Source organism: Asparagus officinalis, chromosome 5 (assembly GCF_001876935.1).
Source record: "Asparagus officinalis chromosome 5, Aspof.V1, whole genome shotgun sequence".
Taxonomy (NCBI): Eukaryota; Viridiplantae; Streptophyta; class Magnoliopsida; order Asparagales; family Asparagaceae; genus Asparagus; species Asparagus officinalis.
Window position 1 is genome coordinate 117,422,538 of NC_033798.1, and position 24,569 is coordinate 117,447,106.

The 24,569-nt window shown below is 37.0% G+C and overlaps 3 protein-coding genes across 3 annotated transcripts; 2 read left to right on the forward strand and 1 right to left on the reverse strand.

Annotated features, from left to right (window-relative positions):
* On the forward strand, positions 10,804 to 14,794 carry LOC109842457. The gene is made up of 2 exons (XM_020411333.1): positions 10,804 to 11,372; positions 14,578 to 14,794. The coding sequence occupies exons 1-2, from the start codon at positions 10,804 to 10,806 to the stop codon at positions 14,792 to 14,794; spliced, it is 786 nt and encodes a 261-aa protein (XP_020266922.1).
* Positions 16,576 to 17,401, reverse strand: LOC109842458 (glutathione S-transferase T3-like). The gene is made up of 2 exons (XM_020411334.1): positions 16,990 to 17,401; positions 16,576 to 16,908 (listed from the first exon to the last, which is right to left on the reverse strand). Exons 1-2 carry the CDS (start codon positions 17,281 to 17,283, stop codon positions 16,576 to 16,578), a joined length of 627 nt encoding a protein of 208 aa, XP_020266923.1. The 5' UTR covers positions 17,284 to 17,401.
* Positions 17,780 to 19,105, forward strand: LOC109842460 (putative nuclease HARBI1). The gene has a single exon (XM_020411335.1). It carries the CDS (start codon positions 17,780 to 17,782, stop codon positions 19,103 to 19,105), a length of 1,326 nt encoding a protein of 441 aa, XP_020266924.1.

The window sequence follows — 24,569 nt, forward strand, 5'->3', positions numbered from 1 at the left end:
TCCCTTTCCCCACACACCAAGAAAAAAAAATGAAATTGCAATCAATCCCCAAAGTAAATGAGATTTAAATTGAAAATGGAATTGCAATTAATCCCCAAATTAAATCGGAAAAAAAAATCCTCAAATAAAAAACAAATAAATGTGAGCTCTCTTGAACTGCAAGTTATTATCTTATTTACAAGTTGAACTGAGCAAGAGAACTTCTCTATAGTTTATCTACTGATGTTGAAAATTTCATGCTTTTATAATTACTAGTTTTTATGCACGTGCATTGCATGTGGTTAAATATCATAATTATTCATTTTTAGTTTATTTTCTTACTAAAATTTGTTCTTCGATTTTGATTTTTGCTCACTTATGTCTCTAAAATTTAATATTGTGATTATTTATCTTATTTAATATTTGTTTGAGTGGGCTACATGAAAAAAATAATATTTGTTTTTTAATATTTGTTTGAATGGGCTACACGAAAACAACATGAGGCCAATTTGAATATTCATGTTATTTAAATCAACATGAAAAGAAGCTTCACCTAAGGAAGTATAATGTTGTAAAAGTAGAAAATATTTGGAAAAAAAATTGCATTATAATAGCAAGAGAATTAATTAAATCCGATGAGCCTAGACAATAGATTAGAAGTGGCTACATGGCACAAAAGAGAATATGGATTTTATTCATAATCATTGATAGACTTCATTGAAAACCATAACTAAATATTAATGCTAACTCTAATATAATTTTATATGATAAAAGTATCCACAGAATAAGTATATAAATATATACTTATTTTGGCATTGATAAATTCTAGGAAGGTCGAGATTTAGATCGTTAACTTTTGGCATTATTGTTCTAACTATCTAGATTACAATTAGACTACTAAATCTTCAATTGGCAAATAACTAAAATGTTTTTAAGAAAAAAAATAAGGATGTTCTTTTATTTATTTGACACTACAATATTCTTTCCTAACATAGAATTTGAATACATAGAACATATCATTATGTAATACTTCCAGATATATGTAAACGGAAAAAAGGAGCAACAAAATCACCGACAATACTCGAGGAATAAACCGAGCAGAATAGAATCTTCACATAATACTTTCGTAAGTAATAGCAACAAATAAGCACTAAAACATATCTAAAAAGATCATTTTCTCCATAATTTACTTTAGATATTTTCAACAGTTTCTGCGGCTATGCTCAGCACAAATAAAACCATAGTACTAAAGAATCAATAAATCCCTGAATTTATATAAAAATAGAGGTCCATTAAAGTTTTCTACAGCAGACTTCATGCCTCTTATCAATTTTCTTGTGAGTCGAGACTTTCCAAGTACGAAGAAAGACATAGAACAGCTTCATTTAGGATTAGAGTGCAAGTATCATGCTCAAAGTCATGACTACATAATCCGCTTGAATAGTTCTCATGATTATGGTACTCGAACAGAATCTTATCATCAGCGATACTGATAACTTTGGGTAATTGTGGTGAACCTAAGCAGCTCTCTCGGCAATTTTCAGTACAGACGCTCAACATCTCAATCCAATTCTTATTATCCTTGAGCATCCATATCTTCACCTCAAGTTTTTTATATGTAACAAGTGTAACACAAACATGCCCTCTTAGCTCATGTATAGTTATACAACAATCTCTTCTAAGTGGGGGTATGAGGGATTGATGTAACTTCAAACTTCTCATGTTTGATATCGAACCTAAGGACAGCCATGCAGTAGCCTTCATTTTCTTCTAAGTAATTTGAATATCATGATTATTTAAATTAATAAAAATAGAGTTAAAATAAAAAAATAAACTTTTTTTGTAGGATTGATCATCAACTCAATAATCTCTCTTAAATAAAATATTATTATTATTATTTTAACTCAGACTGTGGTCACATGATCTACTATATTTGAGTTATAAACACATTAATCTAGTACAACATCTCTATTTATTAGTATCTTGAAGTCTTTAAAAAATGGGTGATCATTCAATTCGCAAAGTAATTTTGCATATGAATTTACTTGCAGTATGTCCATTAAATTTTTAGTTAATTTTACATTATAGTTTACTACTTGCAATATTGTTGGCAATGTCATTACCTTTCTTCTTTAAAGATTTTACTGGAATATGTCGAACGTTATTGTTAAGACTCATTGATAACAATATGTGTAATTTTGTGTCCTTTAGGACTCATCGATAACAATATAATTTAAATAAAGCAGATACAAGCTTTCATACATATATTGAAAAAAATGAACTATATAAGCAGCGGTAAGGGAACTTGAGAGGAAAAAAAGGACTTGAAAAAGGCAAGTAAAAAATAAATGAATTTAAAATGAGGAAATAAGGCTGAATGTGGATATGATTGTGTCATATGTATTTTTACTTAATGAGGTATTCCATATACATTTGTACTAAATAATAAGTGGCTTAAGTCAATGTTTCTATGCTCAAAACGTTTTATAGGATCACATAGGAAAAATAATATGGTAATAAGATCTGAAATACTATGTGAACTGCCTTTGTCCTTCATAGATCATATCAAATCCTATCATGTATATTTTGGCATTTAGGGGACCGATGAACAAAGGCATATAGTTTATAAGAAAAAAAATTAGCTTATGAGATATTAATGAGAAGGAACATACCGAGAATGAAATCCTATCATAACAGAGACGCTACTACAAAAATATCTATCTCTTCCCAAATATAAATATCATCGGGACTCGAGAGTCTCCATTCCGCTTTCAAAATATGTTGAGTTCAGGACATCTATGGCATTGACAGACTAATGTGTGTAGTTTGAACTGTAAGTCATAAATTGCAACATCAAAATTGAATAATCCTAATATGAATCAAATAAATAAAATAATATTTTGCTGATTCATTTTAAAATATGGGCTTGGTAATTTAGTGATTTTAATGTGTTATGACAAATCCCCTGATAAGCAAATATCAATCACACAAAAAGCAAAGAAAATATAAATAAGATAATACACACAGGTAGTTCATGGTTCAAATCACTAATTCCAAATCACATTACAAGAAATCTAATATAATCTCTCTCAAGTAAAGAGGAAGCAAAGAGCCAATACAAATATCATCAGCCAAATAATTTAATTATCTTGTGGTTCACAATATAGAGAGGAGTAATCTCTGATCCAAATTACTGCAGTTGTCTCAAATTTCTATCCTAGCCCATGATATATATAGCTACACATTTTTGTTTTTCAGACTTTGCATAAAGTAAGAATTTTAATTCTACAACAAATTGGATTATAATCAAATAAGCTAGGCAAAGAAACTTACTGAGATCATTTGAATTTCCTTATCAACATTAGCTAACAGCCAATATGAACAAAACCACAAATTTTATTAATAAAGATATAATTATTAACTAAGATTAGATTACAATGTAACATCCAAAAAGTGTCAAGGGTAATAGGATATTTAAAATTTGTATTGGATAATTAGGATATATTATGATTAAAATATAATATTCAAAAGAGTTAAGGGTAATATTGAACATGGAAAGTTTTTCCGAACTCACAATTTTAAAGAGGGCATGATAGTGGAACAACCATAATAATCTCTGAATAGAATGGGAAATGACATAACATGAACGATATTAGTCTAACTCTACTATTTACTTTAATGTTCTTAGTACCCAAGTTATTTTCTTTTGGTTGGATGAATATGTAGATGACACATTCCTGTCATTCTTAATTACTATAGATAAAGATTTTTGTTATAGGCAAAAAGTTCTCATGGATCAATATGCATAACTTTGTAGCTCATTCTGTCATAGTTGTTACAGAAGAGACAACGTTCAACAACCTAAAATCCTCATCTATAAGTATCTCAAAGAAGTGGTGGTGATACTAAAGTCTAAGGCGAGCGAGAATATGCAATTGAAGAGTAGGTAGTCACATTATCATCCTGCGGGTAAAGAAAACCATAATAAGTTTTAATTTTTGTATGTGTAAAGATTAAAAAAGAAAGGCTTATTTTTATATATACCTCTTAAACCATGCATACTTGCAAAAATAATCCTAAATCTTAGTATTGACAAAATTGTCCCTAATCATCAATTGTAGAAGAAAAACATATCACTGCCCCTCTCCACAAACCAATTCATATTAAATCCTAGCTAGTCTTTCATTCAGCTCTAAAATCTTGAATTCACTAATCTCCACATCAATGAGAATTTTGCACTTTTAGTGGGCTTCAGAGGCAAAGGTCTGATAAACATCAAAATTGGTAACCTTTTTATTTACATTTCATAAAGACAACAAACACCAAGCATTGTGTCATTACTACACCTTATTACTTAATAATAACCTGAAATATTACAAATATTCATCGCAAATTATTGCTAATCTTTAACTTTAGTCTTACAGCTCCAGATTCACTAATTTTTACATTAGAAAAATATTATCGTTTTAGAACAAAGTTCCACCAGTTCCATGGAATGAGTCGACGAAATTGGCTAGAATCAAATATGGTAAACTGCTCAATCAAAAATTTCGATTCAATAAATAAATAAAACTTATAGTTCAAAATAATATACCAGCAAATATCAGTATTGCTAAGTACAAAATAGCATACTACACCGAAAAAAGTTAATTATGATTTATATTAGAACTTACAGGATGTTTCATCTCTGGTCCATCAAATTTAGGGTAATCCTCATACTCGCTCGCTGGATCATAACCCAAAAACCCGTCCAAATTTCACAAACAACATATACCAAACATTATAACTAACACAATCAAAAATTATGTGAGTTAACTATTGTTGGCTAAAGATGACATCTAATAATTGCAGCAAATAATTTATAATATGATCACAAAAACTGCAGGATACAATAGAGAAGAGACGTCATATTTTACCACCATAAGTAAGACGATGCATAACACAGAAGGGTGTTGCTGACTGGTCCATTAGCAGGATAACTTTATTTTTCTTATTCTCACCATTCAATAGAGCATGCTAAATCAACTAAAAGACAAAACATCAATTAATATCTCAATTTGACTTACGTACTTTTATTATTTAGGAAAGGATATAACCTAAGAAATAAACAAATTTATAAGAAACCATATTAATCTTAATAACATATTTAACTAATTCGGGCCTCAGAAGCATCATGGGTCCTGGTCTTGGACACCAAAGATAGACTTTGCAACAAATCAATAACATCTGTAATTCAAAAACCCTAAAAGAACACTAATCATCTACTCATCAAAACTCTTGCTTTTTCTTTTTCTTATTGCTTTGAGCATAAAATTAATAAAAACTCTACTCAATGCGTAAATTCTCTTTTAAATTTAAACAATAACATATAATCAAAAAATGAAAAAATGTCAAATCAATACACAATCAGTAAAAAAAATTGTAAAAGCTTTATAGAAATCATAAACACACATCTTAGATTGAATATCTAAACATAAACTCTAAGAAAATCCTAAACCAACAAACCCCATCACAAATCCACATCTTAGATTGAATATCTAAACATAAACTCTAAGAAAATCCTAAACCAACAAACCCCATCACAAATCTTTCAAGAATAGTATCTAAACATAAACTCTAAGAAAATCCTAAACCAACAAACCCCATCACAAATCTTTCAAGAATAGAACGCCCAAAACAAATCAAGATCTAAAAAGAAGTAAAAAAAGAAAATGAAAAGGAAAGTATACATTCATTGTAGGAGTGACAACCAAAAATTCGAACCCTAGGAGAAAAAAATAGCCACTACAAAGAAGTGGAGAAAACTCTTTTGATTCCATAAAAGGAGACAGCTCTTTTTAGAGGTGGTGGGGGAGAATTATTTATCTGAAATTGAGGTATTCAATAATTGGTAAAGATAATTGTGGGTTAATATTAGTGTATAGATTAGGATGAGAATGTAATTAAATTTCTTAATTCTAATATAACCTAAATACAATTTATTTCCTTATCTTTATACTATGTATATCTACTAGGAATTTATTAATTTCCCAGTCTAATGATGGATTAGTATTAAAAATTCAAATTTGATTAGTGATAGGATAGTTCAAACTTTATAGGGATATTTTTGTCTACCAAAAGATTTTTCCGAACTTATACTTTTAAAGGGAGTATGACTAGTATTGCACGTATTTTGCACGTGGACACAATAATCACTGCTGAAAAATTAGCCATCCTAGACGGAAAATTCCGTCTAGGATAGACAAAATTCCGTCTAGGATGCGTATCCTAGACGGAATTCCGTCTAGAATACCCGTCTAGGATGTTTCCATCTAGGATGTCGTATTCTAGACGGAAATTCCGTCTAGAATATATCTTAGACGGAATATTCTAGACAGAATTAAAAACCGTCTAGAATACATCCTAGACGGATTATTCTAGACGGAATTTCCGTCTAGAATAATTCATTCTAGACAGAAAAAATTTTCGTCTAGAATGAGTATTCTAGATGAAAATTCCGTCTAGAATACTCATTCTAGACTGAAATTGATGTTTTTTATTTTTTTTGCCAAAAAAAATATTCTAGACGGAATTTGAGCATCCTGGACGGAATTCCCGTCTATGATACTGTGCTACAGTATTTATTTTTTTTGCAGAATCCACTTTCAATGCATGTACACAATATTGAACAACAACAAATTATATGAATATTCATCATAATCTAATTATATTCCAATATCAAATCCAATTATATTCAAATAATACATAAATTGTTTACAAACTTTTACATAAATTATTTACAATGGATGTCAGTGCATCGGCAAACAGGTCTAATAATCTCTATTAACAAAAAGAAACGCGATACATAAATTGTTTATATAGATAATAACTAATTTCCTATTTATATGTTTATTTACAATCGGAACCGCAGAGAACTTTCAATGCTTCAAGTCATAATTAATATTACACTCAGCATATTGAGGGCTTCCTATTTATATAGATATTTGGGTGTTGTATGTGATATTTGATGCGTTGAGATTATAGCTTAGTTATTCAATGTTAAATGAGATGTTTGGTAACTTTCATTTGCAGTCTTTCTAATGTAAGCAACACCCAAATATCACATACAACACCCAAATATCACATACAACACTCAAACGTCACGTATAAACAACAAATGTCACAAGCAACACCCAAATATCACATACAACACCCAAATGTCACGTATAAACAACAAATATCACAAGCAACACTCAAATATCACATACAACACCCAAATGTCACGTGTAAACAATAAATGTCATAGGCAACACCTAAATATCACATAAAACAACCAAATGTCACGTATAAACAACAAATATTACAAGCAACACCCAACTATCACATACAACACCCAAATATCACAAATCAGATCTAAATATCAAATATAAGGTAGAACTGTCACGTGTAAGATTGAATTGTCACATATAACATTGAAATGGACGCTTGATTTCTTTTTTCATTTACCACAAACAATGTTTCTTTTTTCATTTACATATAACATTGAGTGTTGCTTACATTAGAAAGACTGCAAGTGAAAGTTACCAAACATCTCATTTAACATTGAATAACTAAGCTATAATCTCAACCCATCATCCTATTTCCTTCGTAGAACCAATCTATAGCAATATGCAGTACAGACAATGAACTCAAAACTCAAATTTAAAGCAAACAGATTTAAAACAAATAAAAATCATCTTTGCCTCGCCGCTAGATGCAAAGGCGTCGCTCCATTGTTATTGTTAACATTTATAAATCTAGAAAATCCCATGTAATTCAACTCCCTCATCACCGGCCCTGTCGACGACGGATCCGATGACCCCGATGAGGAGGCCACCGACACCGAGTGGTTCTGGAAGATGAGATCGAAGTCGTAACAGGTGCTTGATCCGAAGTCATTAAAATTAATCCGAGAAGCCGTAATAGGTGCTTGATACGAAGTACACGTATAACGTTCACATATAATACGTTAACGTCACATATGCGGTCTCAGTGTCACATGTAACACCCAAAAGTCACAAATCAGATCTACATATCACATATAAGATAGAACTGCCACATGTAGGATTGAATTGTCACATATAACATTGAAATATCACATTATATGTTTATTTATCACATTTACGGTTAACTGTGATACATATATGTTCCAAAAAATACCCCATTTTCTCATTCAACCTTGAATAACTAAGAAACATAACAACACTCCCAAATTAAACTCTAATTAGATCAAAATCATCCTTACGAATGATTTCAACCCATCAAACAAAAATACATCAGGATGTTACAATCCCAACCCATCATCTCATTTTCCTTCGTAGAACCAATCTACAGCAATGTGCAGTACAAACAATGAACTCAAAACTCAAATTTCCTTCGCTAGCCACACCCACACCTGCATACACTAAACCCACAGAAGATAAAATAAGGATAAAGCCCATGCCAAGCTCCGATTGAACTCTTGAGGATAAATTGCAATAGCAAAAAAGAAACGTTGTCCTGAAATCGTAAGAAAACTAGAACTACTTCCAAATATTTAAGAGTTATTCCAAACAAGCACAAGAAAAGATGAAACAAGACTCGGCGGAGACCAAAGAACAATTCCGCAACACAGAAGAAAATACGAGATGACAATTCCAGTAGACATATATCATACTAATCAAGACACTTAATTTCAAAAGTCGACTTTTTATTACAAAAACTACTACCCACCATAATAACCTACTGCTATTTCTAAACAAAATGAAATTCCAACAAGCAACCAAAAAGCAGCGAAACCCAGACCCTTGAATCCCAAACAACACCAGAGCACACGACCGGACCCAAAGCCCGGCCCAACGGTTCAGAAGCTGGTGAACTTAGTGACGGCCTTGGTGCCCTCGGAGAAGGCGTGCTTGGCGAGCTCGTCGGGGAGGACGAGGCGGACGGAGGTCTGGATCTCGACGGAGGTGATGGTGGGCTTCTTGTTGTAGCGGGCAAGGAGGGAGGCCTCATGGGCCAGCTTCTAGAATACGTCTCCACGCTCTTCGCCTTCTTCTTCTTCTTCCTCCCCGTCTTGCCCCCCGAAACAAATAAATACTCATCTTGACTTACATGCTCCATCGCTACTGCCACGAGGTCGTCACCTCTCCCCCTTGGATACCTGTAGTTTCAAATTTAGATATGCATGGCCAATTTCCTTAGTTTTCCCCCAGTTTTCGAACATATTTTAATGCAAAAACCCAAAATGAATTTCCTTCTGATCAATAGGCCTAGAACTAAATCTAATAATGGGTTCTCTTCAATAACAAACAAAATCAACACGGAATTACCCAAGAATCCATATAAACACGCACTTAGATGATGACGATGATGATTTTTTTGATTGATTTGTTTTTTCTTATAACATTCCATTTTGTTCTCACGAGCAGCGGAATCAATCTCTATTATTAGAGTTTATCCATCTCTTTGGAACTTTCATCCACGTGGCAAATGCTACAGGATCTGCATAAACTGCGCCCCCCCCGGCCTTCCTTCGACGACGGCAGCATATTCTTCGCCTTCGGCTTCTTCTTATCCGGAGGGTAGGGGAGGAGGGGAGGAGGCAGCCGGAGCCGAGGGGGTCGGGGAGGAGGGGGAAGGGGGAGGAGGAGAGGATGTGGATGAGGAGGAAGGAGGAGGGGAAGGGGAGGCGGACGGAGGCGAGGAAGGGGTCGGGGAGGAAAGGGAAGGGGGAGGAGGAGAGGATGCGGATGAGGGGGAAGGGGGAGGTCTTTGGCCAGATTTTAGGAGGATGAAGTAGATTGTGTTTTAAATGGGGAAGAATGGTAATTTGGGAATTGTTTTCTTGGGCAGTGGGTTTGGGGCTTGGTTGCACTTTTTTTTCAATTTTAGGGCTTGGGGGTTAGAGTTTTGGGGCTGGGGAGGAGGATGCTTGAGCCAACCTTTTTTGGTTCCTCTAAGCAATTTTCCTAAATTTGGGTTAAATGACCGTCAATCCTAGACGGAAATTTCCGTAGGATATTCCGTCTAGGATACGTGAAAATTTTAAAAAATAATAATAAAAATAAAACAATCATTTAGAATACTATTCTAGACGGAAATTTCCGTCTAGAATGTTTTTTCCTAGACAGAATATTCTAGACGGAAATTTTCCGTCTAGTTTAATACATTCTAGCCGGAAAAAATTCCGTCTAGAATATTCCGTCTAGTGTTAGTATTTGTTTGTAAAAAAACAAGATAGTCCCACATCGGAATTTTGAGCATTCTTTTAGAGGTTTAAAAGCATTGAATGCTTATTGGGCTTTGAATAATGGATCAAAGTGTAGGCTTCTAAACCCGCGTGCGGGTAGCGCGAATAATGCGCGATTTTGACGCGATTATTTATATAATTATATATTGAATATATTTTATTTTTAATGTTATTTCGAATTTTAAAAAATTATGAAAAGACAAGTGACTGTTGAAAAGTGGCTGTTTGCTTCAAATGGTGTTTTGAAAAGTTGTGACTGTTGGAAACACCTTTTCAAATCTATAAATAGTTTATGTTTTCAGATATCTAACAACTTTTTTCTGAATCTTTTCTACCAAAAAACATCTGCAATATTACAAACTTGTTTCACAACGAATTAAGGAAAATTCTAGATTTGCTTACTGGAATTTTTATTTTCTGTTGTATCCTGGGAAAAAAATTTGCATTAACCCGAAGCAACTTTGAATATCAAGTGGGGGCAAATATTTCTTTAAGGAAAGTGTTTCACGCCTCAGAATTTCTGTCTCCTTCATTGTTTTACTAACAAATAATCTTAAAGAAATATCTCTGCTACAATGGAGTCGGAATCAATCAAGGTGATGAATCAAGACATGGTCAAATTGGACCGATTCGACAGGAACAATTTCTCTCGCTGGCAAGACAAGATGATGTTTCTTCTTACAGCATTGAAGATCTCCTACATTCTCAAACCCAATCTGCAGCCCATAGAAGATCCAAAACCAAGTGCAGACGGCAAACAACCTACTGAGGAGGAAATAGAAGAAATCAAAAAGCAAAAGGCAAAACGGGAGGAAGATGAAGTATTGTGTCGCGGTCACATTCTGAACACACTTTCGGACCGATTATATGATCTTTTCACGAGGATAAAGTCGGCAAGGAAGATCTGGAACGCATTGGAATTTAAATACAAAGCCGAGGAGGAAGGTACAAACAAGTATTTAATTGCAAAATATCTAGAATATAAAATGGTTGATGACAAGTCTGTCCTAGAGCAAGTTCATGAATTGGAGGTTCTGGTTAATAAGATTCATGTTCTCAAAATAGTTATTCCAGAGTCTTTTCAAGTTGCTGCAATTATTGCAAAACTACCATCAACTTGGAAAGATTACTCCACCGATTCCAGGTTAGGGCTTTTCTTGTTTCTAAAATTTCCTCATCAATTTCTTTATTTGTCTTTCAATCTTGTCAAGCTATCAGGCTCATTAGTCGACTAATCCAGGCTATAGTCGGCTATTCTAGGGTTTCTACTGTTTGGGGTATACTTCTAAACTTGATCTTTCATTCTCTTGTTATTTATCTAGTTCATCATGTTTAGATCTAAGAAAGCTAAGCAAACTCACAGTTCTCTCAATGATGAAATCATTGTTTATTTAAGAAGTCCTGAATTATTGGAAGAATTTAACAGACTTTCAACTTTAGAAATTCTTACAGGACGATTTGTGAAGTTCGATGATTTCATCCCATGGAACTTTAGTTCTTATTTTGAAAATGTGGGCTTGCTTGAGTTATTTTCTGCTGAAAATAAGAAACCATCATACCCATTTCTTGTGCAACTGTTCTATACCAATATAGAACGTGTGGGTACAATTGGTGGTTCTGAAAAAATTAAAACCCTTGTTAAAGGAATGGAGATTGAATTAACTACTAAAACAATTGGTAAAATATTCAACATTCCTTATCAAGGAGTTTCTCTTAGCTCTGTTAGGATGAATGATTCAGACTTGCTATCCAATCACATATTTCTTCCAGGACATGGAAAACCTTTGAACAATTCAAACAAACTTCGTCCATTTCCTAGGTTCATTGCTCGTATCCTAGCCTATAACTTATTTCCAAAAACTGGAAGTTTTCATTTCATTTCCCTAGAATTAGCAAAAGCTATATATGCTATTATGGGAAATATTCAAGTTAATTGGGCTGAGGTTTATTTTGATAATTTTCTGACCATTCCTAGAGGATTTCTTCCTTATGGTGCATTCCTGACTAAGATCTTTGATAAATTCCATGTTGATCTCAAATCTGAAAAATCTGTTGTCCGTTCAATTGAATTTTTTGATTCAAATGCCCTAACTAGGATGAAATTGACAAATTTTGAAATCCAAGATCACAATCCTCAAAATGAACCTGTTCAAAATGAACCTGAACTTCAACAAGAAGATATTCCACAAACCTCAACTCAAGCTGGAGCCTCTTCAAGTCAACCTCCACCATTTCCTACTGAACCTTCATGTTTTTCAGACGTGCAATACAATACTTTGAGTGCACGTATCCTAGAACTGGAAACAGGTCAACGAGCTATATATGCACAAAACAGATATATCATCAGCAATCAAGAAGACCTAATCAAAAAGTTTGAAGACTTGGACTCAAAGCTTAATTCATATTTTCAAGGCCAACAACCTCCTCCAGCACCTTAGAATTTGTTTCTGTTTTTTGGTCAAAACAATTATGTTCTTATGTTTAAAACTATGTGGTTGTTATTATGTTTAAAACTATGTGGTTATGTTGCTTTTATGTCAAGTTTGCTACAATATAACTGTGTGTTAAGCCTGCTATTATGAAAAGTTTGCTATTATATGTGTTAAGTTTGCTACTATTTTGTTCGTTAATATAACTGCTATATATTTTAAACAGATAATGGTGATGAACATTATGGAACTTGTGGTCTTTATGGCAAGTCTTTGCCTACCAATATGGATGGGTGAAGTTATGGACTATGTTCATAACCTTGATGATTTGTTTGAAGTGTTAACTCATGTTGACGAAATTATGTTATGTTTAGGTTCTTCTTCTTTTTGTTGATAACAAAGGGGGAGAAATAGTTAAGTTTTATATTTTTTATTATGAATGTTAAAAACTTTGCATATATGCAGGGGGAGTAAGTATTACATGTTTTAAAATTTAATATGATGCATAAATTATTTGTTATCATCAAAAAGGGGGAGAATGTTGAATATCATTTCTCCATGATAATGTTTTGATGATAACAATTTATATTTTGTGTGCACTAACTTTCATATGCAGATTTCAATATCAGAATATGTACAAGTGCAAGTGAATATCAAGGCATTTTGAAGTGAAGAAAATGAAGAACAAAAGATAATGTATTTGAATTTTTCTTTGCTTAGAATATTTGTACAAGCCTTGATCACACACACGCACACACACACATTTTTAGAACACACTAACACAGGCTTAGTGTGTTGGTTAACTATAGAAATCCCCTATGTTAACCATTAGAATAGTAGTTAAAACTTAATTATAAAAACTCATTATTTCTGAATATTTGATCTTAATAGTCGACTAATTAGGATAGTAGTCGACTACTCATGTATATAACTCAAATACAAGTTTCTGTCTTTTTACAGTATAGTCGACTAATAGAGATTATAGTCGACTACTGAGATGTTTGACAGAAACATAAGTTTCTGTCTTTTTACAGTGTAGTCGACTAATGACTACAGTAGTCGACTACTGAAGAAAAATATAAATTTTCAAGTTTCTGTCTGAACTCAGTGTAGTCGACTAATTATCATTATAGTCGACTACTGAGAACATTTTCCGAAAACACAGAGTCTGTCTGAACTCAGTGTAGTCGACTAATGACTACAGTAGTCGACTACAAGAGACAGTTTTTCAGTTTTCAGAATTTGAATATCTGACAGTTTTTGGCCGTTTTTAAACGTTTTCAAACTTTAAAAACTTGTCTTTTCAAGGGGTATATATAGGTTATTTGTTCAGAAAAATTGGAGACATATACATACCCATAAGCTTTGATTCTTGAGCAATTTTCCAAGTGAAAAACATTCTGATTTTCTGAAAAAGAAGAGTTTCTGAAATTGCCTATATACTTTCATCAAAAACAAATCAATTAGGCAATTTTACAGAGATTAAAAGAATCCTAAGCCACTGCTGCACATTATTACACATTCAAGGCTTATAGGATCATTGTGTTCTTCTTCAACAATTTTTCTCTCGGTTGTGAGAGGGTTAGTCTCTTGGGTTAGAGATTGGTGTTCAAATTGACAAGGAGTTTGTCAATTGGTGTTGCAATTTGCAGGGACTTGCAAATTGGTCAGGTTTGCATTTGATTTTGTAAGTTTATTCAAAATCATAGTGAAAACTCTCAAGCGGGATTTGCTTGGGGACTGGATGTACACCAGTTTGGTGGAACCAGTATAAAATCCTTGTGTTTGTGTTTGCAAATTTCTGAGATTGCCATTTTTTCTTTGCAATTTATTATCTACTTTGCAATAATTTTAAAAGAACACTATTCACCCCCCCCTCTAGTGTTCAAGTGTATCTATTTCAGATCCTACATGGTATAGGTTCAGGCTAAAGAGAAAGGGTTTCTGGGAAAATTTGAAGCGGATGGTCCTCGCTGCTTCAGTGTACTTTGTCAGGCAAGAAAGAAATCTAAGAATTTTTCAAAGCAAAAATAGGCAGGTTGAAGATTTGTTCACTGCAATCAAGTTCTCAGTCTTTACAAAGATCATGAATGAAGATTACCCAGCTCACATAAGGGAAAGAATCAGAGAATTATAATTCAGGTGTATGTGCATGTGTGCATGTTTTATAAATGCGCACATCATAATTTGAGTTTTTCAGTCTAACTGACTTTGTCTGATGTATATAATTTTCTCACTTGGTAAATGAATACAAATTTTTTCATTGACCAAAAAAAAATATCAGCCCAAGGCCTCCATTTCGCAGATCTAGAATTTTATCAAGAGGACGAGGTGCTGCTGGATTGAAGAGTCAAGGAGCACGAAATTTCAGCAAAGGTCAGCGAGATCCCGGCGAACTTCAGCACAGAAGAGGAGTCATTCGAAGGATCCGAAACCCCGTACGTCCGTTCCTTGAGATTAGGCTTAGTCTTAATCTCGAGAAGAGCTACTGGTTTTGCTTGGTCGATTTCAGCGCTTTAAGCAAATACCCCCTTGGTGAGGTAGAAGCTCTGCCCAATTTTTCGCCAACCGGATCTGATTCGTGGTCGTCCATGGATAAACCCCGGCACCGGTAAAGAACTCACGCAAGCAAGAGCCGATAAACGGATCTTGTGTTTATTTTCAAGGGAGTTGTAATTTTTATTACATTCTGGGTGTTGATTAGTATCCCACTGCCGGTGTAGTCGAGTGAGGAGAAGAAGCGGAGGTTAGAGTATCGGAGCTCACAGTTGTCGTACCACACCGTGGCTTGTTTGGATCCAGGGCAAAGGGTGAGGACGTCGTTCACGGCGTTCTGGACGCAGACGCGGCACTCGGAGGGAGCGATGTCACCTCGGCAGAGGAAGAGACCGTAGGCGGTGTCCGGCAGATATACACTCCGGAAGAAGAGGTATCTCCTTTTCCCTAGCCACAGTTGTTTGACTGTCTAAGAGTTTCTGCTTAAAGAACTTCTTATTTGGGAAACAACTTATGAACGGATGCATTCCGTACTGCAGAAATAGATTTTGTTCTTCGGGATACAGGAGGCTTAGCCTTTCAAATAGGCTCCGTTCATAGCCAATCTGCAGAAGATTCTGAGAGCAACTCCAATGGGGAGGCTGCAAAATGCAGCCTCCCCAAAGCATATTCTTGGGCATATGCTTTTTTAGAGGGGGGTAACTCCAACCATCTCCTCTATATGAAGCTCTATTTGCATTTTTAATTGATTTCTTTTATTTAAACTTTAAATAGATTTGAAAATATAAAAAATATAAAATATTAAAAAATTATATGGATTAATTTAAAATATAAAATATATTATAAATTAATACTAAAAGTATAATATATAATATACTCATTATTTAAATAAAATTAATTATCTTTAATAAATTGATAATAAGACATAGATAAAAGCCTTTAAATTTTAAAAAGCAGAAAATATAGCATAATATTTGGAACAACCTTCACAGCTACTCCGAATGATGAAATTTTATATATTACATTCAGCGGCATTACATAGAAAAAGAAAGTACATGAAAATAAAGTACATGAAAAAAACTAAAAATCGGGCAGGCCATTTCCTCCATATCCACCGCTTCTGTAGTCAGGTATTCCGTATTGACTTCCTGCATAACTATATTCAGGATTAGGAATATCAGATGAAGAACCTCCGGTTGTGTTTCTATTTAAAATCTCTTGTTTTTTAATTCGAAAATACTCGCGTTCCGAAGGATCAGTAATAGAATCAAGATTAATCAACATAATTTTACTTTCCTGGCGTTCCCTCTGGATATCTAATTTTTTCTTTTCGTTTTCGGCCCTTAACATCATAATCTGGTGCATTGTTATTCTATCATTTTCTCGTTCTCCATGACTTTTTTTTTAAATATCGACAATTTCTTAATTGCTTTTATTGAGAGTTTCCAAGTCGAGGTTGGATTCAGTTGCTTGTCGCCTCCTCATCTTCTCTTTCTTCCTTCCTGTCGGTCGACTTGTTATCATATCTTCGTCATTATGAGTATATTCCTCATTATCGTCATTTAAGTCGACGACAGGAGAACTTGAATCTGATCCCTGAGATGAGCGGGACTTTGAAGTTTTGGAAGTTGCAGGCGATCTGACACTTATATTTGCCCATTTCTCTGCATCTTTTAAAATTGACCAAACATGATCAAATAGAAACCCCTTTCTCTCTTCTGGATCTTCTGCAAATATTATCCTAGCACGTTTAATCTACCACAAGAGAGGAAGAAACATTTATTAATAACATGATAGTAGATGATAATCAAGATTTATGTTATTCAAAATACTTACAATGTCAAGCTCAGAAGCACCGCTTGGATTTAAGCGCTCGACTTGTCGAATACATCCTCGAAATTTACTGATGGCCTTCATAATTAATTGCATTCGGCATGAAAGAGACTTTGGAGTCCTTTGAGCATTACAAATATTGGAAATCCTTTCATGAAATAAAGCAGAAATTCGTTCCCACAGCTTGTCCTTCTTTTGATTAGAACCCATGACTGGATCTTGAGAAATTTCGAGCCACGTGGCGCATAAAACTTGGTCTTCTTCTTGTAAAAAAGATTTTCCGCGACTAGATGCCATAATCTAAGGAGGAATGTAAAGAGTTATGAATATAGAATAAGAAGAGTTGTGGTGGAGATATGAAAATTGTGCAAGTATTATATAGGGATCAGATGTGGGGAGTCTCCAACACCAGGAGAATCCAATGTGGGGAGTCTCCAACACAAAAGGAATCCAATGCGGGGGTGAGAAGCCAATGCTGAAAAGAATCCAATGTGGGGAGTCTCCAACACAAAAGGAATCCAATGCGGGGGTGAGAAGCCAATGCTGAAAAGAATCCAATGTGGGGAGTCTCCAACACAAAAGGAATCCAATGCGGGGGTGAGAAGCCAATGCTGAAAAGAATCCAATGTGGGGAGTCTCCAACACAAAAGGAATCCAATGTGGGGGTGAGAAGCTAATGCTGAAAAGAATCTAATGTGGGGAGTCTCCAACACGAAAGGAATCCAATGTGGGGGTGAGAAACCAATGCTGAAAAGAATCCAATGTGGGGAGTCTCCAACACAAAAGGAATCCAATGTGGGGGTCTGACGACGAAATATGGTCTCAGTACATTAAAGATTGGGAGGAAGATATGACACAATGGGAGAAGGAAGATGAACTCTTAGCTCGCGTACATGCCTCTAATAGTAAAATAATGACTTATCTCTCTCAAGAGGCAGAGCGGCCAAAGCGTATTGGCTCAGTTCCTGGTCATTTGGTGATCAATCGCGGGAGGGAAGAAGGTAATTCTCGACTTTACCATGACTATTTTTCTGATAACCCTACATATGGTGCAAACCTATTCCGTAGAAGGTTCCGGATGCACAGGAGTTTATTCCTTCGTATAGTTGAGGCGGTACGTGATCATGACAACTTCTTCGTACAGAAGATGGATGGTGTCGGCAAACTTGGGCTATCAACTTTACAAAAAGTTACATCGGCATTTCGCATGTTGGCGTATGGAACATCAGCAGATAGTACTGACGAATATGTTAGGATCGGTGAGTCAACTGCAATTGTGTGTTTAAAGAGATTTTGCAGAGCAACTGTAGAAGTATATGGAGATGAATATCTGAGGACTCCCAATGTCGACGATGTTGCAAGGTTATTGCAAAAGGGCGAAGAAAGAGGTTTTCCAGGAATGTTAGGAAGTCTAGACTGTATGCATTGGCAATGGAAAAATTGTCCAACAGCATGGGCAGGACAATACTCAGGTCGTCATGGAGGTCCAACCATTATTCTTGAGGCAGTAGCATCATATGATCTATGGATATGGCATGCATACTTTGGCTTACCAGGATCCAATAACGATATTAATGTATTGCAGTCGTCTAATTTGTTCGACAATCTATCACAAGGTATTGCTCCTCCTGCTCATTACACAATTCAAGGAAAAAATTATGATGTCGGTTATTATTTGGCCGATGGCATATATCCGAAATGGCCAACACTTGTTCAAACCATTTCTAATTCCGATGATAAAAAGAAACAATATTTTGCAATGATGCAAGAAGCATGTCGAAAAGATGTTGAGCGGGCATTCGGTGTTCTCCAATCACGATTTGCTATCATCAAGGGGCCAGCCCGTTTTTGGGATAAACGAACTCTGCATGATATCATGACTGCTTGTATTATAATGCACAATATGATTGTCGAAGATGAACGCGACGAGCAAGAAGATGTTGTCATTTCAACTCCACAATCAATTCCGAATGCTGAAAATATGGAGATAACGGAAACTGAACGATTCCAACGGTTTCTTGCTCGACATAAGAGGTTGAAAAACAAAGAAGCTCATTTTGCACTTCGAAATGCATTGATTGAACATTTGTGGGAAAGACATGGAAATGAAGCTATGTAACTTTTTTTACTAATGAAATAATGACTTTTTTATTTTTAATTACTTGGTTCTTGAAATTTTATATTTCAATTAATATTATTCAATATTAGTCTCATTTTAAAGGTATCGACAAAACATTTCCAACTGTAAAATTTTTATTTAAAAATAATTAGTAGAAATAAACTTATGTTGATTTTAAGTTGAATATCTAAAAATAATTAGTTAGTTAGAAGGGTATTATTGTAAATTTTTAGGGGGAATAGTGGTTTGGAGGGGGGCTGTATATTTGGAGCTCCAACTCCAAATATGCAGCCGAATCCTGGTTTTTGCAGCCGGACTCCAAAAATTGGAGTCCGGTTGGAGCTCCATGGGGCTGCAAATTGGAGTTTTGCAGCCCCATTGGAGTTGCTCTCAAGTGATGAATAGCTGAGTTCAAAACTTCGTAGTACTTATATAGGAGATGTTTTTGTTATGTAAAATATTTTTTTTTGTTATGCAAAAGATACAAGAGATTGGTCATGTTTTTTTCGTTTGGTGTTCACTTTGCTCAAGTGATGAATAGCTGAGTTCAAAACTTCGTAGTACTTATATAGGAGATGTTTTTGTTATGTAAATATACTTCTTTGAAATCATGTTTATCTGCAAAAACTACCCTAAATCATCAATTTTAAAAATAAGAAAGAAAATACCAAAAATCAACATGTTTATCTGCAAAAACTACCCTAAATCATCAATTTTAAAAATAAGAAAGAAAATACCAAAAATCAACAAGTTTTCAACCTCGTTGGATGGATATAGTGAGTGAGAATTTGATTGGTTTAATGTTTTTTTTTTTTAACATTACAATTACAAACTAGCCTATCCAAGGATGATTGGTTGAGTCCTAAAGTTGATGACTTGTCAGGTAGTTTTATAAATACTGAAACTTTAACATACCTTGTAAATACGCTCGACTTTTTTTCCTTTTTTTTTTTTTTTTGGAAATCACTATATGGTACAGGTAAAACGTAAGAAGACTTTTCTCTCATATTTGCCAGCGGAGTTATTTCAATTACGTGAAAGAAATGATGCTGGAATTGTAATACATTTGTGTGAATAAAGAAAATCCAAAACCCTGTATTACTGCATATAGTCTTCTGAAGTCTTCTTGGATCAACGGAAAGAAAATCAAATTTAATATCTGTCCTTTGTAGTCAGTCACAAGCAAGAAAATGACACTCTTAAAAGACTTATACAAGTCAAGGTCGTCGTTTGTGTTTTTGTATTACACGGTTTAATGAGGTGACTGGCCAGTGTCACCTTCATAATAGACTTTAGTAGCATCATATGCCCACGTCATGCTGTGGAAATTTTTCTCTCAAATCTTTCTCTATAAAATTTTCACTTTATATTATTAGAAAAAATATTATTTTAAAAGAAAATTATTGTTGATGATGTTAATAATCAAACAAATAATATTATGGGGGTGAGATTTGATTATGGGGCCGCTAACTTCTCCGAATATCTGATTTTGAGTTGAGTAGCTTCAGCCAGCACAAATAGCAGTTCGTAAGAGGATGGAGATTAGTTCCCCCGTGATTCCTCCGACGATCAAATCAGTTGATAGTCAACCATCAGCTCAGAGGACGGGGATTAGTTGCCTCATGGTTCGTCCGACGATCAAATCAGTTGATAGTCAACCAGCGGCTCGTATCCCGCACACTCGTCAACCAGCTCGTGTCCCGCATTCTCGTTAACCAGCTAATCGATTCGAGGCAGTGGATAGTTATCCATTTGTTCAGCGCCTTCTTCACCAACACCACGTTAGCCTGCCATTCCGGGTATTGCACTTCCCGAATGAAACCAGCTAAAAGTAGTCGTTCGACTTCGTCGGCGGCCGCCTTCCGTCGTTCCGCGGGCTGAGATGTCTCTTCTTCTGTCGCACAGGTTAGAGTGCCATGTCCGACAGCCAAGCTCGTGGCTATCACCTTGGAGGAAAGCGCCTGGCATATCGTTTAAGCCCAGCCGAAACACATCAGTGTTTGTGCAAGAATTCATCAATGGCTTCCCAGCAAGGGCACGCTGTATCCAATATTGACCGTCTTCTGCCCTTCCTGGTCGATTGGTATCTCCTGGAGCTCTTCCACCGACGTCATCCTCTGCCGCTCCGTTGCTTTCTCCAACTGGAGGCAGGCTTTCTCGATAGGCAAGGCATCTTGCATACCTTTACCCTTGGTCGAGAGCAGGTAACAGAACATGGCCTCTTGCTGGTTGCTCCTAGCGACCCCGACTCCATTAGAAGTCGGGAACTTTAACATCTGGTGATAGGTTGAAGGGATGGCCCGTAACAGGTGGAGGGCGGTTTGGCCTAAGATGACATTATGGGCCAACTTGAGATTCATCACCAGGAACAGGACTCGGACGGTGGATTGCCTGGGGTACTCTCCGACCGTTAAAGGGAGAGTGATCATCCCTTCTGGCAAGAGAGAGTGGTCAGTGAATCCAAAGAGGGGGCCTCTACAGGGGAGCAGTCAATATTTATCGATGCCCATCTGGTTGAAGGCATCGACATATAGGATATCCACTAAGCTTCCCGTGTCGACCATAATCCTCTTCACTTGTAAACCGTCAATGCGGTCGTCATGAGGCGTCTCGACACCCTTCAGGTCGGCGTCTCCAAAAGAGATAGGCTTCTCCGCTCTCGACCTCTTGTCACACTGGTCGACCCGCAACACCCTCTTGGCAGCGTTGTGAGAATGACCCTCCGATTAGTGGGACCCGCCACTGATTGTTGTTGATGATCCCCTTATGGTGGGTCTGGGGTCGGTATCCTGGTGCAGTCGAGGACGAGGCGACCGCGAGCGGGATCTCCTATCTGCCTTGGCTGGGGCAGCTTCCCTCTGGTCTCTCTGAGAGACAAGCTTCTTCAGGTACCCTCTCTTGATCAGGTCCTCAATATCCCTCTTCAGGATACAACAATCATTGGTGAGGTGGATGTGATCGATCTATATGGTAGCGACAGTTCTACCGAGTGTCTCGACTCTGTGGATCCGACCACATCTGAGGGGCGAGCTCCTTGAGGTGCCCCTCCTTCTAGACCATGGCGAGAGCTTCTGTGAGGGAGGTGTTGAGGACAGTGAGAGCAGGCCTCGGTGCTGGGTCCCTCCGTCGGTCCCTCCTATCGAACTGGTTGGAGAGAGAGTCACTCTCGGGGGGGGTCCCATTCGGCCACTTTTGCCTTTGCAGAAGGGATCTGCTGACTGTGGGTATCGGCGCACACACGGTGCTGCTACAGGGTTTGGTTGGTGCGGGGTGATGCTAGTGCTGCTGCTGCTGAAGTCGTGGCCGTGGAGGTCTCTGAAGCCCTAGCTACCACGTTGTAAGCTCGGGCATACTCCATGTCTATATACCCATGAGCTTTGGCCATCCGCTGCTCATAATTGGCGACCGGCTTCTTGGCAAGCGAGTCGGACAACTCGTTGTTCTGCAAGCTAGCCACAATGGCAGACATAGCAAACGCACTTCCCGGGTCATTAAGCTCCAGCCTCTTCGCCTGGAACCTCTTGAAGTAGGCTCGAAGGCTCTCTTCGGGCACTTGCCTCATCTGGATCAACACATGAGGGGACAGCTTCTGTTTGGTGTCAGCCAAGAAGTGGTGGATGAACTTCCGACTGAGTTGCTTGAAGCTACTAATGGACTTCTTCTCGAGAGTGTTCCACCAAAGCTTGGCGCTTCCCGACAAAGTGATGGGGAAGCATCGACAAATAACTGCTTCTGATGCTTGGAGCATGAACATCACATCATAGTAGTTCTGGACATGTTCGGAGGGGCATCCCTCGCCCTTATACTTCTCCACTTGAGGCATCTTGAACTTCTCACATGGGGCGTTCATAAGATCATCAGAAAGGAGGTGTTCCCCGATGGCTTCTGCGATTAGTCTGTACACCCGATCGTATCCAGAGGCCCCTATGGTAATAGAGGGCACCGGAGAGGTACGATAGTGGGGGAGAGTCTTAGAGACTGCTCCCCTAGTGCGATCCCCAGGGTGGCCAGGGTCGGGACTCTCACCAGTGACTTCAGGATCTGGGAGGAGACGTCGGTGAGGTTTATTTTCGGTAAAAGTTACCTTCATTGCTGAATTCATTATAATATCAATCGTTTACAAAGAATTCAAATTTTAACAAAAGAAAATGAAAGATTATAACTTTCTCGAAAATAACACAAGATCCGTTCGTCGTTTCTTGCTTGCGTGGGTCTTTAGCCGGTGACGGGGACATCGATATCCGTGGACTACCTGACAATCAGATCAGATCCAGAACTCCGTCGATTCGTGAAGGAATCTAGAAGCAGAAGCGCTTATCTCGGCAATGGCGAGATAATTGCTCTTCTTAGGATTATCGCAACGGGATAATCCTAAGGATCGAATGCAGGTGGTGCAGATCTGAAGAATCTCTCTCTCTAGTGTTAAAGAACTCGATCAATCTTTAATCCGGCAGGGCTTCGTCAATTCTCCAAAATTCCAGATCCAGAAAAATGAAGGCCTGAGGCTTGTATTTATAGGCTCGGGGGAGTTCGGGTGGTTGAAACAGCATAACGGCCCAATTTTAGGCCTGGAGACACACCTGGGTGTATCAGCGAGGCCGAGACACCCTAGGGTGTCTCGCTTGTGCCGAGACACCTCGGGGTGTCTCAACTCAGGCTGAGATGTTCTTTTCTGTGCACTTGTCCGTTTCTGCCGTAATTTCTTCGTCCGAACTCGGATTTGAGTGATTCAAAGTGCATTAGAATGCTGACGAGGAGTTCTATAAGCTCTGATGATTAGATCATTGTGGATTAAGCTGGGACAGGAGCGTCGTTTCGTCTTTTGTAAGCGACGCGGGACTCCCGATCAGTTCGTGTCTTCGTTATTCTGAAATTCCATTACTTCACGTAATTCGTCGATTCACTTCAAGCGTTCCTCAACGTCAATCAAGCTTATGTAACTTAGATAGTGACGTTCATCGTCTTCTCTTAGTTTTGAGCTGCTCGTGGAGACCTATAGGCAATTTTCAACGCCTACAAGGTTCCTTGGGGCGAGTCGACCGATGTGACGGTGGGGTCGCGTACTCGACGCGATCCCTCCACTGCTTGGTAGGAGCATGAGGAGTCCGAGGTGGAACTATTTGTTGTGCCCTAGAAGGAGGGTGAGTCTCCGATCACTGGTCTTCAGAAGGTGGAGGGATAGCAGAAGTAGCTTGATGTGACTGTGGAGGCCGGCTGAGGAGCTCGCTGGTGAAGGTAGTGAGTTGTTGTTGGAGGGATTAAGAGATCTGCTGAGCTGTTCCTTCAATCTGAGCTTGAGTAACATAGCTCTAGTGTGGTCCTTCAGGGTGAAACTGATCAGCCCTATACTCAGAACCAGACATATTTGCTCGAAGAAGAAATAAGACCCACGGTGGACGCTATACTGTTGATGTTAATAATCAAACAGTTAATATTATGGAGGTGAGATTTGATTAGGGGGTCG